General features: G+C 50.7%; 1 protein-coding gene across 1 annotated transcript; it reads left to right on the top strand.

Annotated features, from left to right (window-relative positions):
- Positions 1-2129: 2129 nt before the first annotated feature.
- LOC126195099 (uncharacterized) lies at positions 2130-2681 on the top strand. The gene has a single exon (XM_049933569.1). It carries the CDS (start codon positions 2130-2132, stop codon positions 2679-2681), a length of 552 nt encoding a protein of 183 aa, XP_049789526.1.
- The last annotated feature ends 13605 nt before the right edge of the window (positions 2682-16286 follow it).

Here is a 16286-nt window from a genome sequence, read left to right as displayed (position 1 = left end):
CCAGCTCTATACAGGGATCACCTACATGCCCTCACCCCACAGGATCCAGCTCTATAAAGGGATCACTTACATGCCCTAACCCCACAGGATCCAGCTCTATGCAGGGATCACCTACATGCCCTCGGCCCACAGGATCCAGCTCTATAAAGGGATTACTTACATGCCCTCACCCCACAGGATCCAGTTCTATGCAGGGATAACCTACATGCCCTCAACCCACAGGATCCAGCTCTATAAAGGGATCACTCACATGCCCTCACCCCACAGGATCCAGCTCTATGCGGGGATCACCTACATGCCCTCAACCCACAGGGTCCAGCTCTATAAAGGGATCACTTACATGCCCTCACCCCACAGGATCCAGCTCTATACAGATTTCACCTACATGCCCTCACCCCACAGGATCCAGCTCTATAAAGGTTTCACTTACATGCCCTCACCCCACAGGATCCAGCGCTATGCAGGGATCACCTACATGCCCTCACCCCACAGGATCCAGCACTATAAAGGGCTCTCTTACATGCCCTCACCCCACAGGATCCAGCTCCATACAGGGATCACCTACATGCCCTCTCTCCACAGGATCCAGTTCTATAAAGGGATCACTTACATGCCCTCACCCCACAGGATCCAGCTCTATGCAGGGATCACCTACATGCCCTCACCCCACAGGATCCAGCTCTATGCAGGGATCACCTACAAGCCCTCACCCCACAGGATCCAGCTCTATAAAGGGATCACTTACTTGCCCTCACCCCACAGGATCCAGCTCTATGCAGGGATCACCTACATGCCCTCACCCCACAGGATCCAGCTCTATGCAGGGATCACCTACATGCCCACACCCCACAGGATCCAGCTCTTTAAAGGGATCACCTACATGCCCTCACCCCACAGGATCCAGCTCTATAAAGGGATCACTTACATGCCCTCACCCCACATTATCCAGCTCTATGCGGGGATCACCTACATGCCCTCACAACACAGGATCCAGCTCTTTTTTTTTTAAGGGATCACTTACATGCTCTCACCCCACAGTATCCAGCTCTATAAAGGGATCACTTACATGCCCTCACACCAAAGGATCCAGCTCTATGCAATGATCACCTACATGCCCTCACCCCACAGGATACAGCTCTATAAAGGGATCACTTACATGCCCTCACCCCACAGGATCCAGCTTTATAAAGGGATCACTTACATGCCCTCACCCCACAGGATCCAGCTCTATGCAGGGATCACCTACATGCCCCCACCCCACAGGATCCAGCTGTATAAAGAGATCACTTACATGCCCTCACCCCTCAGGATCCAGCTCTATACAGGGATCACCTACATGCCCTCACCCCACAGGATCCAGCTCTATAAAGGGATCACTTACATGCCCTCACCCCACAGGATCCAGCTCTATGCAAGGATCACCTACATGCCCTCACCCCACAGGATACAGCTCTGTGCAGGGATCACCTGCATGCCCTCACACCACAGGATCCAGCTCTATGCAGGGATCACCTACATGCCCTCACCCCACAGGATTCAGCTCTATAAGGGGATCACTTACATTCCCTCACACCACAGGATCCAGCTGTATACAGGGATTACCTACATGTCCTCACCCCACAGGATCCAGCTCTATAAAGGGATCACTTACATGCCCTCACCCCACAGGATCCAGCTCTATGCAGTGATCACCTACATGCCCTCACCCCACAGGATCCAGCTCTATGCAGGGATCACCTACATGCCCTCACCCCACAGGATCTAGCTCTATGCAGGGATCACGTACATGCCCTCACCCCACAGGATCCAGTTCTATAAAGGGATCACTTACATGCCCAAACCCCACAGGATCCAGCTCTATGCAGGGATCACCTACATGCCCTCATCCCACAGGATTCAGCTGTATAAAGGGATCACTTACATGCCCTCACCCCCCAGGATCCAGCTCTATACAGGGATCACCTACATGCCCTCACCCCACAGGATCCAGCTCTATAAAGGGATTAGTTACATGCCCTCACCCCACAGGATCCAGTTCTTTGCAGGGATAACCTACATGCCCTCAACCCACAGGATCCAGCTCTATGCAGGGATAACCTACATGCCCTCAACCCACAGGATCCAGCTCTATGCAGGGATCACCTAAATGCCCTCACCCCACAGGATCCAGCTGTATAAAGGGATCACTTACATGCCCTCACCCCTCAGGATCCAGCTCTATACAGGGATCACCTACATGCCCTCACCCCACAGGATCCAGCTCTATAAAGGGATCACTTACATGCCCTCACCCCACAGGATCCAGCTCTATACAGGGATCACCTACATGCCCTCACCCCACAGGATCCAGCTGTATAAAGGGATCACTTAAATGCCCTAGCCCCACAGGATCCAGCTCTATGCGGGGATCACCTACATGCCCTCATCCCACAGGATCCAGCTCTATAAAGGGATCACTTACATGCCCTCACCCCACAGGATCCAGCTCTATACAGATTTCACCTACATGCCCTCACCCCACAGGATCCAGCTCTATAAAGGGTTCACTTACATGCCCTCACCCCACAGGATCCAGCGCTATGCAGGGATCACTTACATGCCCTCACCCCACAGGATCCAGCACTATAAAGGGCTCTCTTACATTCCCTCACCCCACAGGATCCAGCTCTATACAGGGATAACCTACATGCCCTCACTCCACAGGATCCAGTTCTATAAAGGGATCACTTACATGCCCTCACCCCACAGGATCCATCTCTACAGGGATCACCTACATGCCCTCACCCCACAGGATCCAGCTCTATGCAGGGATCACCTACATGCCCTCACCCCACAGGATCCAGCTCTATAAAGGGATCACTTACATGCCCTCACCCCACAGGATCCAGCTCTATGCAGGGATCACCTACATGCCCTCACCCCACAGGATCCAGCTCTATGCACGGATCACCTACATGCCCTCAACCCACAGGGTCCAGCTCTATAAAGGGATCACTTACATGCTCTCACCCCACAGGATCCAGCTCTATAAAGGGATCACTTACATGCCCTCGCCCCACAGGATCCAGCTCTATGCAGGGATCACCTACATGCCCTCACCCCACAGGATCCAGCTCTATAAAGGGATCACTTACATGCCCTCACCCCACAGGATCCAGCTCTATGCAATGATCACCTACATGCCCTCACCCCACAGGATACAGCTCTATAAAGGGATCACTTACATGCCCTCACCCCACAGGATACAGCTCTATAAAGGGATCACTTGCATGCCCTCACCCCACAGGATCCAGCTCTATAAAGGGATCACCTACATGCCCTCACTCCTCAGGATCCAGCTCTATAAAGGTATCACTTACATGCCCTCACCCCACAGGATCCAGCTCTATGCAGGGATCACCTACAAGCCCTCACCCCACAGGATCCAGCTCTATAAAGGGATCACTTACTTGCCCTCACCCCACAGGATCCAGCTCTATGCAGGGATCACCTACATGCCCTCACCCCACAGGATCCAGCTCTATGCAGGGATCACCTACATGCCCTACCCCACAGGATCCAGCTCTTTAAAGGGATCACCTACATGCCCTCACCCCACAGGATCCAGCTCTATAAAGGGATCACTTACATGCCCTCACCCCACATTATCCAGCTCTATGCGGGGATCACCTACATGCCCTCACAACACAGGATCCAGCTCTTTTTTTTAAGGGATCACTTACATGCTCTCACCCCACAGTATCCAGCTCTATAAAGGGATCACTTACATGCCCTCGAACCAAAGGATCCAGCTCTATGCAATGATCACCTACATGCCCTCACCCCACAGGATACAGCTCTATAAAGGGATCACTTACATGCCCTCACCCCACAGGATACAGCTCTATAAAGGGATCACTTACATGCCCTCACCCCACTGGATCCAGCTCTATGCAGGGATCACCTACATGCCCTCACTCCTCAGGATTCAGCTCTATAAAGGGATCACTTGCATGCCCTCACCCCACAGGATCCAGCTCTATGCAGGGATCACCTACATGCCCTCACCCCACAGGATCCAGCTCTATGCAGGGATCACCTATATTCCCTCACGCCACATGATCCAGCTCTATAAAGGGATCACCTACACACCCTCACCCCACAGGATCCAGCTCTATACAGGGATCATCTACATGCCCTCACCCCACAGGATCCAGCTCTATAAAGGGATCACTTACATGCCCTCACCCCACAGGATCCAGCTCTATACAGTGATCACCTACATACCCTCACCCAACAGGAACCAGCTCTATAAAGGGATCACTTACATGCCAACACCCCACAGGATACAGCTCTATACAGGGATCACCTACATGCCCTCACCCCACAGGATCCAGCTCTATAAAGGGATCACTTACATGCCCTCATCCCACAGGATCCAGCTCTATGCAGGGATCACCTACATGCCCTCACCACACAGGATCCAGCTGTATAAAGGGATCACTTACATGCCCTCACCCCTCAGGATCCAGCTCTATACAGGGATCACCTACATGCCCTCACCCCACAGGATCCAGCTCTATAAAGGGATCACTTACATGCCCTCACCACACAGGATCCAGCTCTATACAGGGATCACCTACATGCCCTCACCCCACAGGATCCAGCTCTATAAAGGGATCACTTACATGCCCTAACCCCACAGGATCCAGCTCTATGCAGGGATCACCTACATGCCCTCGGCCCACAGGATCCAGCTCTATAAAGGGATTACTTACATGCCCTCACCCCACAGGATCCAGTTCTATGCAGGGATAACCTACATGCCCTCAACCCACAGGATCCAGCTCTATAAAGGGATCACTCACATGCCCTCACCCCACAGGATCCAGCTCTATGCGGGGATCACCTACATGCCCTCAACCCACAGGGTCCAGCTCTATAAAGGGATCACTTACATGCCCTCACCCCACAGGATCCAGCTCTATACAGATTTCACCTACATGCCCTCACCCCACAGGATCCAGCTCTATAAAGGTTTCACTTACATGCCCTCACCCCACAGGATCCAGCGCTATGCAGGGATCACCTACATGCCCTCACCCCACAGGATCCAGCACTATAAAGGGCTCTCTTACATGCCCTCACCCCACAGGATCCAGCTCCATACAGGGATCACCTACATGCCCTCACTCCACAGGATCCAGTTCTATAAAGGGATCACTTACATGCCCTCACCCCACAGGATCCAGCTCTATGCAGGGATCACCTACATGCCCTCACCCCACAGGATCCAGCTCTATGCAGGGATCACCTACATGTCCTCACCCCACAGGATCCAGCTCTATAAAGGGATCACCTACATGCCCTCACCGCACAGGAATCAGCTCTATGCAGGGATCACCTACATGCCCTCACCCCACAGGATCCAGCTCTATGCAGGATCACCTATATGCCCTCACCCCACAGGATCCAGCTCTATAAAGGGATAACTTACATTCCCTCACCCCACAGGATCCAGCTCTATGCAGGGATAACTTACATGCCCTCACCCCACAGGATCCAGCTGTATAAATGGATCACTTACATGCCCTCACCCCTCAGGATCCAGCTCTATACAGGGATCACCTACATTCCCTCACCCCACAGGATCCAGCTCTATAAAAGGATCACTTACATGCCCTCACCCCACAGGATCCAGCTCTATACAGGGATCACCTACATGCCCTCACCCCACAGGATCCAGCTCTATAAAGGGATCACTTACATGCCCTAACCCCGCAGGATCCAGCTCTATGGAGGGATCACCTACATGCCCTCGGCCCACAGGATCCAGCTCTATAAAGGGTTCACTTACATGCCCTCACCCCACAGGATCCAGCTCTATGCAGGGATCACCTACATGCCCTCACCCCACAGGATCCAGCTGTATAAAGGGATCACTTACATGCCCTCACCCCTCAGGATCCAGCTCTATACAGGGATCACCTACATGCCCTCACCCCACAGGATCCAGCTCTATAAAAGGATCACTTACATGCCCTCACCCCACAGGATCCAGCTCTATACAGGGATCACCTACATGCCCTCACCCCACAGGATCCAGCTCTATAAAGGGATCACTTACATGCCCTAACCCCACAGGATCCAGCTCTATGCAGGGATCACCTACATGCCCTCGGCCCACAGGATCCAGCTCTATAAAGGGGTTACTTACATGCCCTCACCCCACAGGATCCAGTTCTATGCAGGGATAACCTACATGCACTCAACCCACAGGATCCAGCTCTATAAAGGGATCACTCACATGCCCTCACCCCACAGGATCCAGCTCTATGCGGGGATCACCTACATGCCCTCAACCCACAGGGTCCAGCTCTATAAAGGGATCACTTACATGCCCTCACCCCACAGGATCCAGCTCTATACAGATTTCACCTACATGCCCTCACCCCACAGGATCCAGCTCTATAAAGGGTTCACTTACATGCCCTCACCCCACAGGATCCAGCGCTATGCAGGGATCACCTACATGCCCTCACCCCACAGGATCCAGCACTATAAAGGGCTCTCTTACATGCCCTCACCCCACAGGATCCAGCTCTATACAGGGATCACCTACATGCCCTCACTCCACAGGATCCAGTTCTATAAAGGGATCACTTACATGCCCTCACCCCACAGGATCCAGCTCTATGCAGGGATAACCTACATGCCCTCACCCCACAGGATCCAGCTCTATGCAGGGATCACCTACATGTCCTCACCCCACAGGATCCAGCTCTATAAAGGGATCACCTACATGCCCTCACCGCACAGGAATCAGCTCTATGCAGGGATCACCTACATGCCCTCACCCCACAGGATCCAGCTCTATGCAGGGATCACCTATATGCCCTCACCCCACAGGATCCAGCTCTATAAAGGGATAACATCTACATCTACATCTACATCTATACTCCGCGAGCCACCTTACGGTGTGTGGCGGAGGGTACTTATTGTACCACTATCTGATCCCCCCTTCCCTGTTCCATTCACGAATTGTGCGTGGGAAGAACGACTGCTTGTAAGTCTCCGTATTTGCTCTAATTTCTCGGATCTTTTCGTTGTGATCATTACGCGAGATATATGTGGGCGGTAGTAATATGTTGCCCATCTCTTCCCGGAATGTGCTCTCTCGTAATTTCGATAATAAACCTCTCCGTATTGCGTAACGCCTTTCTTGAAGTGTCCGCCACTGGAGCTTGTTCAGCATCTCCGTAACGCTCTCGCGCTGACTAAATGTCCCCATGACGAATCGCGCTGCTTTTCGCTGGATCATGTCTATCTGTTCTATTAATCCAACCTGGTAAGGGTCCCATACTGATGAGCAATACTCAAGAATCGGACGAACAAGTGTTTTGTAAGCTACTTCTTTCGTCGATGAGTCACATTTTCTTAGAATTCTTCCTATGAATCTCAACCTGGCGCCTGCTTTTCCCACTATTTGTTTTATGTGATCATTCCACTTCAGATCGCTCCGGATAGTAACTCCTAAGTATTTTACGGTCGTTACCGCTTCCAATGATTTACCACCTATGGCATAATCGTACTGGAATGGATTTCTGCCCCTATGTATGCGCATTATATTACATTTATCTACGTTTAGGGAAAGCTGCCAGCTGTCGCACCATGCATTAATCCTCTGCAGGTCTTCCTGGAGTACGTACGAGTCTTCTAATGTTGCTACTTTCTTGTAGACAACCGTGTCATCTGCAAATAGCCTCACGGAGCTACCGATGTTGTCAACTAAGTCATTTATGTAAATTGTAAACAATAAAGGTCCTATCACGCTTCCCTGCGGTACTCCCGAAATTACCTCTACATCTGCAGATTTTGAACCGTTAAGAATGACATGTTGTGTTCTTTCTTCTAGAAAATCCTGAATCCAATCACAAACCTGGTCCGATATTCCGTAAGCTCGTATTTTTTTCACTAAACGTAAGTGCGGAACCGTATCAAATGCCTTCCTGAAGTCCAGGAATACGGCATCAATCTGCTCGCCAGTGTCTACGGCACTGTGAATTTCTTGGGCAAATAGGGCGAGCTGAGTTTCACATGATCTCTGTTTGCGGAATCCATGTTGGTTATGATGAAGGAGATTTGTATTATCTAAGAACGTCATAATACGAGAACACAAAACATGTTCCATTATTCTACAACAGATTGACGTAAGCGAAATAGGCCTATAATTATTCGCATCTGATTTATGACCCCTCTTGAAAATGGGAACGACCTGCGCTTTCTTCCAGTCGCTAGGTACTTTACGTTCTTCCAGCGATCTACGATAAATTGCTGATAGAAAGGGGGCAAGTTCTTTAGCATAATCACTGTAGAATCTTAAGGGTATCTCGTCTGGTCCGGATGCTTTTCCGCTACTAAGTGATAGCAGTTGTTTTTCAATTCCGATATCGTTTATTTCAATATTTTCCATTTTGGCGTCCGTGCGACGGCTGAAGTCAGGGACCGTGTTACGATTTTCCGCAGTGAAACAGTTTCGGAACACTGAATTCAGTATTTCTGCCTTTCTTCGGTCGTCCTCTGTTTCGGTGCCATCGTGGTCAACGAGTGACTGAATAGGGGATTTAGATCCGCTTACCGATTTTACATATGACCAAAACTTTTTAGGGTTCTTGTTTAGATTGTTTGCCAATGTTTTATGTTCGAATTCGTTGAATGCTTCTCTCATTGCTCTCTTTACGCTCTTTTTCGCTTCGTTCAGCTTTTCCTTATCAGCTATGATTCGACTACTCTTAAACCTATGATGAAGCTTTCTTTGTTTCCGTAGTACCTTTCGTACATGATTGTTATACCACGGTGGATCTTTCCCCTCGCTTTGGACCTTAGTCGGTACGAACTTATCTAAGGCGTACTGGACGATGTTTCTGAATTTTTTCCATTTTTGTTCCACATCCTCTTCCTCAGAAATGAACGTTTGATGGTGGTCACTCAGATATTCTGCGATTTGTGCCCTATCACTCTTGTTAAGCAAATATATTTTCCTTCCTTTCTTGGCATTTCTTATTACACTTGTAGTCATTGATGCAACCACTGACTTATGATCACTGATACCCTCTTCTCCATTCACGGAGTCGAAAAGTTCCGGTCTATTTGTTGCTATGAGGTCTAAAACGTTAGCTTCACGAGTTGGTTCTCTAACTATCTGCTCGAAGTAATTCTCGGACAAGGCAGTCAGGATAATGTCACAAGAGTCTCTGTCCCTGGCTCCAGTTCTGATTGTGTGACTATCCCATTCTATATCTGGTAGATTGAAGTCTCCCCCTATTACAATAGTATGATCACGAAACTTCTTCACGACGTTCTGCAGGTTCTCTCTGAGGCGCTCAACTACTACGGTTGCTGATGCAGGTGGTCTATAGAAGCATCCGACTATCATATCTGACCCACCTTTGATACTTAACTTAACCCAGATTATTTCACATTCGCATTCGCTAATAACTTCACTGGATATTATTGAATTCTTTACTGCTATAAATACTCCTCCACCATTGGCGTTTATCCTATCCTTGCGGTATATATTCCATTCTGTGTCTAGGATTTCGTTACTGTTCACTTCCGGTTTTAACCAACTTTCCGTTCCTAATACTATATGCGCACTATTTCCTTCAATAAGAGATACTAATTCAGGAACCTTGCCCTGGATACTCCTGCAGTTTACCAATATTACGTTGACTTTTCCTGTTTTTGGTCTCTGAGGACGGACGTTCTTTATCAACGATGATAATGTCCTCTCTGGTAAGCCGTCAGGTATTTTATCGTTTCGCCCAAGGGGGGGTCCCTCTAACCTAAAAAACCCCCGTGTGCACGCCACACGTACTCTGCTACCCTAGTAGCTGCTTCCGGTGTGTAGTGCACGCCTGACCTGTCTAGGGGGGCCCTACAGTTCTCCACCCAATAACGGAGGTCGATGAATTTGCAACCATTATAGTCGCAGAGTCGTCTGAGCCTCTGGTTTAGACCCTCCACACGGCTCCAAACCAGAGGACCGCGATCGACTCTGGGCACTATGCTGCAGATATTAAGCTCAGCTTGCACTCCGCGTGCGATGCTGGTTGTCTTCACCAAATCAGCCAGTCGCCGGAAGGAACCAAGGATGGCCTCAGAACCCAAGCGGCAGGCGTCATTCGTTCCGACATGTGCTACTATCTGCAGCCGGTCACACCCAGTGCGTTCAATAGCTGCCGGAAGGGCCTCCTCCACATTACGGACGAGACCCCACGGCAAGCACACCGAGTGCACACTGGCATTCTTCCCCGACCTACCCGCTATTTTCCTAAGGGGCTCCATAACCCGCCTAACGTTGGAGCTCCCTATAACTAATAGGCCCGCCCTCTGTGACTGTCGGGACCTTGCCGGAGAATCGGCCACTGGCCCAACAGGCGAGGCATCCTGTGGTGGCTCGGAAACGATGTCATCACCACTAGGAAGTACCCCGTACCTGTTGGAAAGGGGTAAGGCAGCTGCCACGCGGCCAGATCCCACCTTCGCCTTTCGGCCAGGCACGCGCGAGCCCACCACTGTCCGCCATTCACCCTGGAGTGATGGCTGACCGGTAAGATGCTCACTGCCGGAAGACGCAGCGACATCAGGGGTTCCATGCGATTCCAAGGCCACCGAAGTAGGCATAGGTCTCACCACAGTTGCCCCAACGCTACGAGCCGACGCCTGCGCCTCGAGCTCGATGAGCCTAACAGACAAAGCCTCCACCTGCCCCCGAAGAGTGGCCAATTCTCCTTGCGTCCGATCACAACAACCACAGTCCCTGCACATGACTATGTTTACCCTACAAGCGAACGGTGTACTCGCCTTATTAGCAGCAGGAAATCGAAGTGCTCTCTCACCGACGGTCTAACCGACACTGAGCTGTTCTAACCAAACAAACAAAAGCCTGTACGATACGAGGGTCGATAGCAACGGCGATACTGTACACTACACTGTTATTAAAATAAAAGGTTGTGTCTAGTAGGCACTCAAACACGCAAGAAATTACAAAAATAAAATAGTAACTACCCAGATAACTGAAAATAAGTTGTACCTGTTTGAAGCTCGTAAAAATGTGTAACAAGCGAACGGTGTACTCGCCTTATTAGCAGCAGGAAATCGAAGTGCTCTCTCACTGACGGTCTAACCGACACTGAGCTGTTCTAAGCAAACAAACAAAAGCCTGTACGATACGAGGGTCGATAGCAACGGCGATACTGTACACTACACTGTTATTAAAATAAAAGGTTGTGTCTAGTAGGCACTCAAACACGCAAGAAATTACAAAAATAAAATAGTAACTACCCAGATAACTGAAAATAAGTTGTACCTGTTTGAAGCTCGTAAAAATGTGTAACAAGCGAACGGTGTACTCGCCTTATTAGCAGCAGGAAATCGAAGTGCTCTCTCACTGACGGTCTAACCGACACTGAGCTGTTCTAAGCAAACAAACAAAAGCCTGTACGATACGAGGGTCGATAGCAACGGCGATACTGTACACTACACTGTTATTAAAATAAAAGGTTGTGTCTAGTAGGCACTCAAACACGCAAGAAATTACAAAAATAAAATAGTAACTACCCAGATAACTGAAAATAAGTTGTACCTGTTTGAAGCTCGTAAAAATGTGTAACAAGCGAACGGTGTACTCGCCTTATTAGCAGCAGGAAATCGAAGTGCTCTCTCACTGACGGTCTAACCGACACTCAACTTACATTCCCTCACCCCACAGGATCCAGCTCTATGCAGGGATCACCTAAGTGCCCTCACCCCACAGGATCCAGCTCTATGCAGGGATCACTTACATGCCCTCACCCCAGAGGATCCAGCTCTATGCAGGGATAACTTACATGCCCTCACCCCACAGGATCCAGCTCTATACAGGGATCACATACATGCCCCCACATCACAGAATCTAGCTCTATAAAGGGATCACTTACATGCCCTCACCCCACAGGATCCAGCTCTATACAGGGATCAATTACATGCCCTCACATCACAGGATCCAGCTCTATGCAGGGATCACCTACATGCCCTCACCCCACAGGATCCAGCTCTATACAGGGATCACATACATGCCCTCACATCACAGGATCTAGCTCTATAAAGGGATCACTTACATGCCCTCACCCCACAGGATCCAGCTCTATACAGGGATCACCTACATGCCCTCACCCCACAGGATCCAGCTCTATGCAGGGATCACCTACATGCCCTCCCCCACAGGATCCATCTCTTGCAGTGATCACCTACATGCCCTCACCCCACAGGATCCAGCTCTATAAAGGGATCACTTACATGCCCACACCCCACATGATCCAGCTCTATGCAGGGATCACCTACATGCCCTCACCCCACAGGATCCAGCTCTATGCAGGGATCACCTACATGCCCTCAACCCACAGGATCCAGCTCTATAAAGGGATCACTTACATGCTCTCACCCCACAGGATCCAGCTCTATAAAGGGATCACTTACATGCCGTCTCCCCACAGGATCCAGCTCTATGCAGGGATCACCTACATGCCCTCACCCCACAGGATCCAGCTCTATAAAGGGATCTCTTACATGCCCTCATCCCACAGGATCCAGCTCTATGCAATGATCACCTACATGCCCTTACCCCACATTATCCAGCTCTATGCGGGGATCACCTACATGCCCTCACCCCACAGGATCCAGCTCTATATAGGGATCACTTACATGCTCTCACCCCACAGTATCCAGCTCTATAAAGGGATCACTTACATGCCCTCACCCCAAAGGATCCAGCTCTATGCAGGGATCACATACATGCCCTCACCCCACAGGATCCAGCTCTATAAAGGGATCACCTACATGCCCTCACCCCACAGGATCCAGCTCTATACAGGGATCACCTACATGCCCTCACCCCACAGGATCCAGGCTGTAAAGGGATCACTTACATGCCCTCACCCCAAAGGATCCAGCTCTATGCAGGGATCACATACATGCCCTCACCCCACAGGATCCAGCTCTATAAAGGGATCACTTACATGCCCTCACCCCACAGGATACAGCTGTATGCAGGGATCACCTACATGCCCTCACCCCACAGGATCCAGCTCTATGCAGGGATCACCTACATGCCCTCACCCCACAGGATCCAGCTCTATAAATGGATCACTTACATGCCTCACCCCACAGGATCCAGCTATATACAGGGATCACCTACATGCCCTCACCCCACAGGATCCAGCTCTATAAAGGGATCACTTGCATGCCCTCACCCCACAGGATCCAGCTCTATGCAGGGATCACCTACATGCCCTCACCCCACAGGATCCAGCTCTATGCAGGGATCACCTATATTCCCTCACGCCACATGATCCAGCTCTATAAAGGGATCACCTACACGCCCTCACCCCACAGGATCCAGCTCTATACAGGGATAATCTACATGCCCTCACCCCACAGGATCCAGCTCTATAAAGGGATCACTTACATGCCCTCACCCCACAGGATCAAGCTCTATGCAGTGATCACCTACATACCCTCACCCAACAGGAACCAGCTCTATAAAGGGATCACTTACATGCCATCACCCCACAGGATATAGCTCTATACAGGGATCACCTACATGCCCTCACCCCACAGGATCCAGCTCTATAAACGGATCACTTACATGCCCTCATTCCACAGGATCCAGCTCTATACAGGGTTCACCTACATGCCCTCACCCCACAGGATCCAGCTCTATAAAGGGATCACTTACATGCCCTAACCCCACAGGATCCAGCTCTATGCAGGGATCACCTACATGCCCTCGGCCCACTGGATCCAGCTCTATAAAGGGATTACTTACATGCCCTCACCCCAGAGGATCCAGTTCTATGCAGGGATAACCTACATGCCCTCAACCCACAGGATCCAGCTCTATAAAGGGATCACTCACATGCCCTCACCCCACAGGATCCAGCTCTATGCGGGGATCACCTACATGCCCTCAACCCACAGGGTCCAGCTCTATAAAGGGATCACTTACATGCCCTCACCCCACAGGATCCAGCTCTATACAGATTTCACCTACATGCCCTCACCCCACAGGATCCAGCTCTATAAAGTGTTCACTTACATGCCCTCACCCCAAAGGATCCAGCGCTATGCAGGGATCACCTACATGCCCTCACCCCACAGGATCCAGCACTATAAAGAGCTCTCTTACATGCCCTCACCCCACAGGATCCAGCTCTATACAGCGATCACCTAAATGCCCTCACTCCACAGGTTCCAGTTCTATAAAGGGATCACTTACATGCCCTCACCCCACAGGATCCAGCTCTATGCAGGGATCACCTACATGCCCTCACCCCACAGGATCCAGCTCTATGCAGGGATCACCTACATGCCCTCACCCCACAGGATCCAGCTCTATAAAGGGATCACCTACATGCCCTCACCCCACAGGAATCAGCTCTATGCAGGGATCACCTACATGGCCTAACCCCACAGGATCCAGCTCTATGCAGGGATCACCTATATCCCCTCACCCCACAGGATCCAGCTCTATAAAGGGATCACTTACATTCCCTCACCCCACAGGATCCAGCTCTATGCAGGGATCACCTAAGTGCCCTCACCCCACAGGATCCAGCTCTATGCAGGGATCACTTACATGCCCTCACCCCAGAGGATGCAGCTCTATGCAGGGATAACTTACATGCCCTCACCCCACAGGATCCAGCTCTATACAGGGTTCACATACATGCCCTCACATCACAGGATCTAGCTCTATAAAGGGATCACTTACATGCCCTCACCCCACAGGATCCAACTCTATACAGGGATCACCTACATGCCCTCACCCCACAGGATCCAGCTCTATGCAGGGATCACCTACATGCCCTTACCCCACAGGATCCAGCTCAATGCAGTGATCACCTACATGCCCTCACCCCACAGGATCCAGCTCTATAAAGGGATCACTTACATGTCCTCACCCCACAGGATCCAGCTCTATGCAGGGATCACCTACATGCCCACACCCCACAGGATCCAGCTCTATGGAGGGATCACCTACATGCCCTCAACCCACAGGATCCAGCTCTATAAAGGGATCACTTACATGCTCTCACCCCACAGGATCCAGCTCTATAAAGGGACCACTTACATGCTCTCTCCCCACAGGATCCAGCTCTATGCAGGGATCACCTACATGCCCTCACTCCACAGGATCCAGCTCTATAAAGGGATCACTTACATGCCCTCACCCCACAGGATCCAGCTCTATGCAATGATCACCTACATGCCGTCACCCCACAGGATACAGCTCTATAAAGGGGTCACTTACATGCCCTCACCCCACAGGATCCAGCTCTATAAAGGGATAACTTACATTCCCTCACCCCACAGGATCCAGCCCTATGCAAGGATCACCTAAGTGCCCTCACCCCACAGGATCCAGCTCTATGCAGGGATCACCTACATGCCCTCACTCCACAGGATCCAGCTCTATAAAGGGATGACTTACATGACCTCACCCCACAGGATCCAGCTCTATGCAGGGATCACCTACAAGCCCTCACCCCACAGGATCCAGCTCTATAAAGGGATCACTTACTTGCCCTCACCCCACAGGATCCAGCTCTATGCAGGGATCACCTACATGCCCTCACCCCACAGGATCCAGCTCTATGCAGGGATCACCTACATGCCCTCACCCCACAGGATCCAGCTCTATGCAGGGATCACCTACATGCCCTCACCCCACAGGATCCAGCTCTATAAAGGGATCACCTACATGCCCTCACCCCACAGGAATCAGCTCTATGCAGGGATCACCTACATGGCCTAACCCCACAGGATCCAGCTCTATGCAGGGATCACCTATATCCCCTCACCCCACAGGATCCAGCTCTATAAAGGGATCACTTACATTCCCTCACCCCACAGGATCCAGCTATATGCAGTGATCACCTACATACCCTCACCCAACAGGAACCAGCTCTATAAAGGGATCACTTACATGCCATCACCCCACAGGATACAGCTCTATACAGGGATCAATTACATGCCCTCACCCCACAGGATCCAGCTCTATAAAGGGATTACTCACATGCCCTCACCTTACAGGATCCAGCATTATGCAGGGATCACCTACATGCCCTCATCCCAAAGGATCCAGCTTTATAAAGGGATCACTTACATGCACTCACCCCACAGGATCCAGCTCTATGCAGGGATCACCTACATGCCCTCACCCCACAGGATCCAGCTCAATGCAGGGATCACCTACATGCCCTCAC

Source organism: Schistocerca nitens, chromosome 1 (genome assembly GCF_023898315.1).
Source record: "Schistocerca nitens isolate TAMUIC-IGC-003100 chromosome 1, iqSchNite1.1, whole genome shotgun sequence".
Lineage (NCBI taxonomy): Eukaryota > Metazoa > Arthropoda > Insecta > Orthoptera > Acrididae > Schistocerca > Schistocerca nitens.
This window is presented reverse-complemented; position numbering and strand designations above follow the sequence as displayed.

Bases quoted from the DNA above. Each gene is read 5' to 3' on its own strand.
- LOC126195099 (XM_049933569.1), top strand. From the start codon at position 2,130: ATGCAGGGATCACCTAAATGCCCTCACCCCACAGGATCCAGCTGTATA.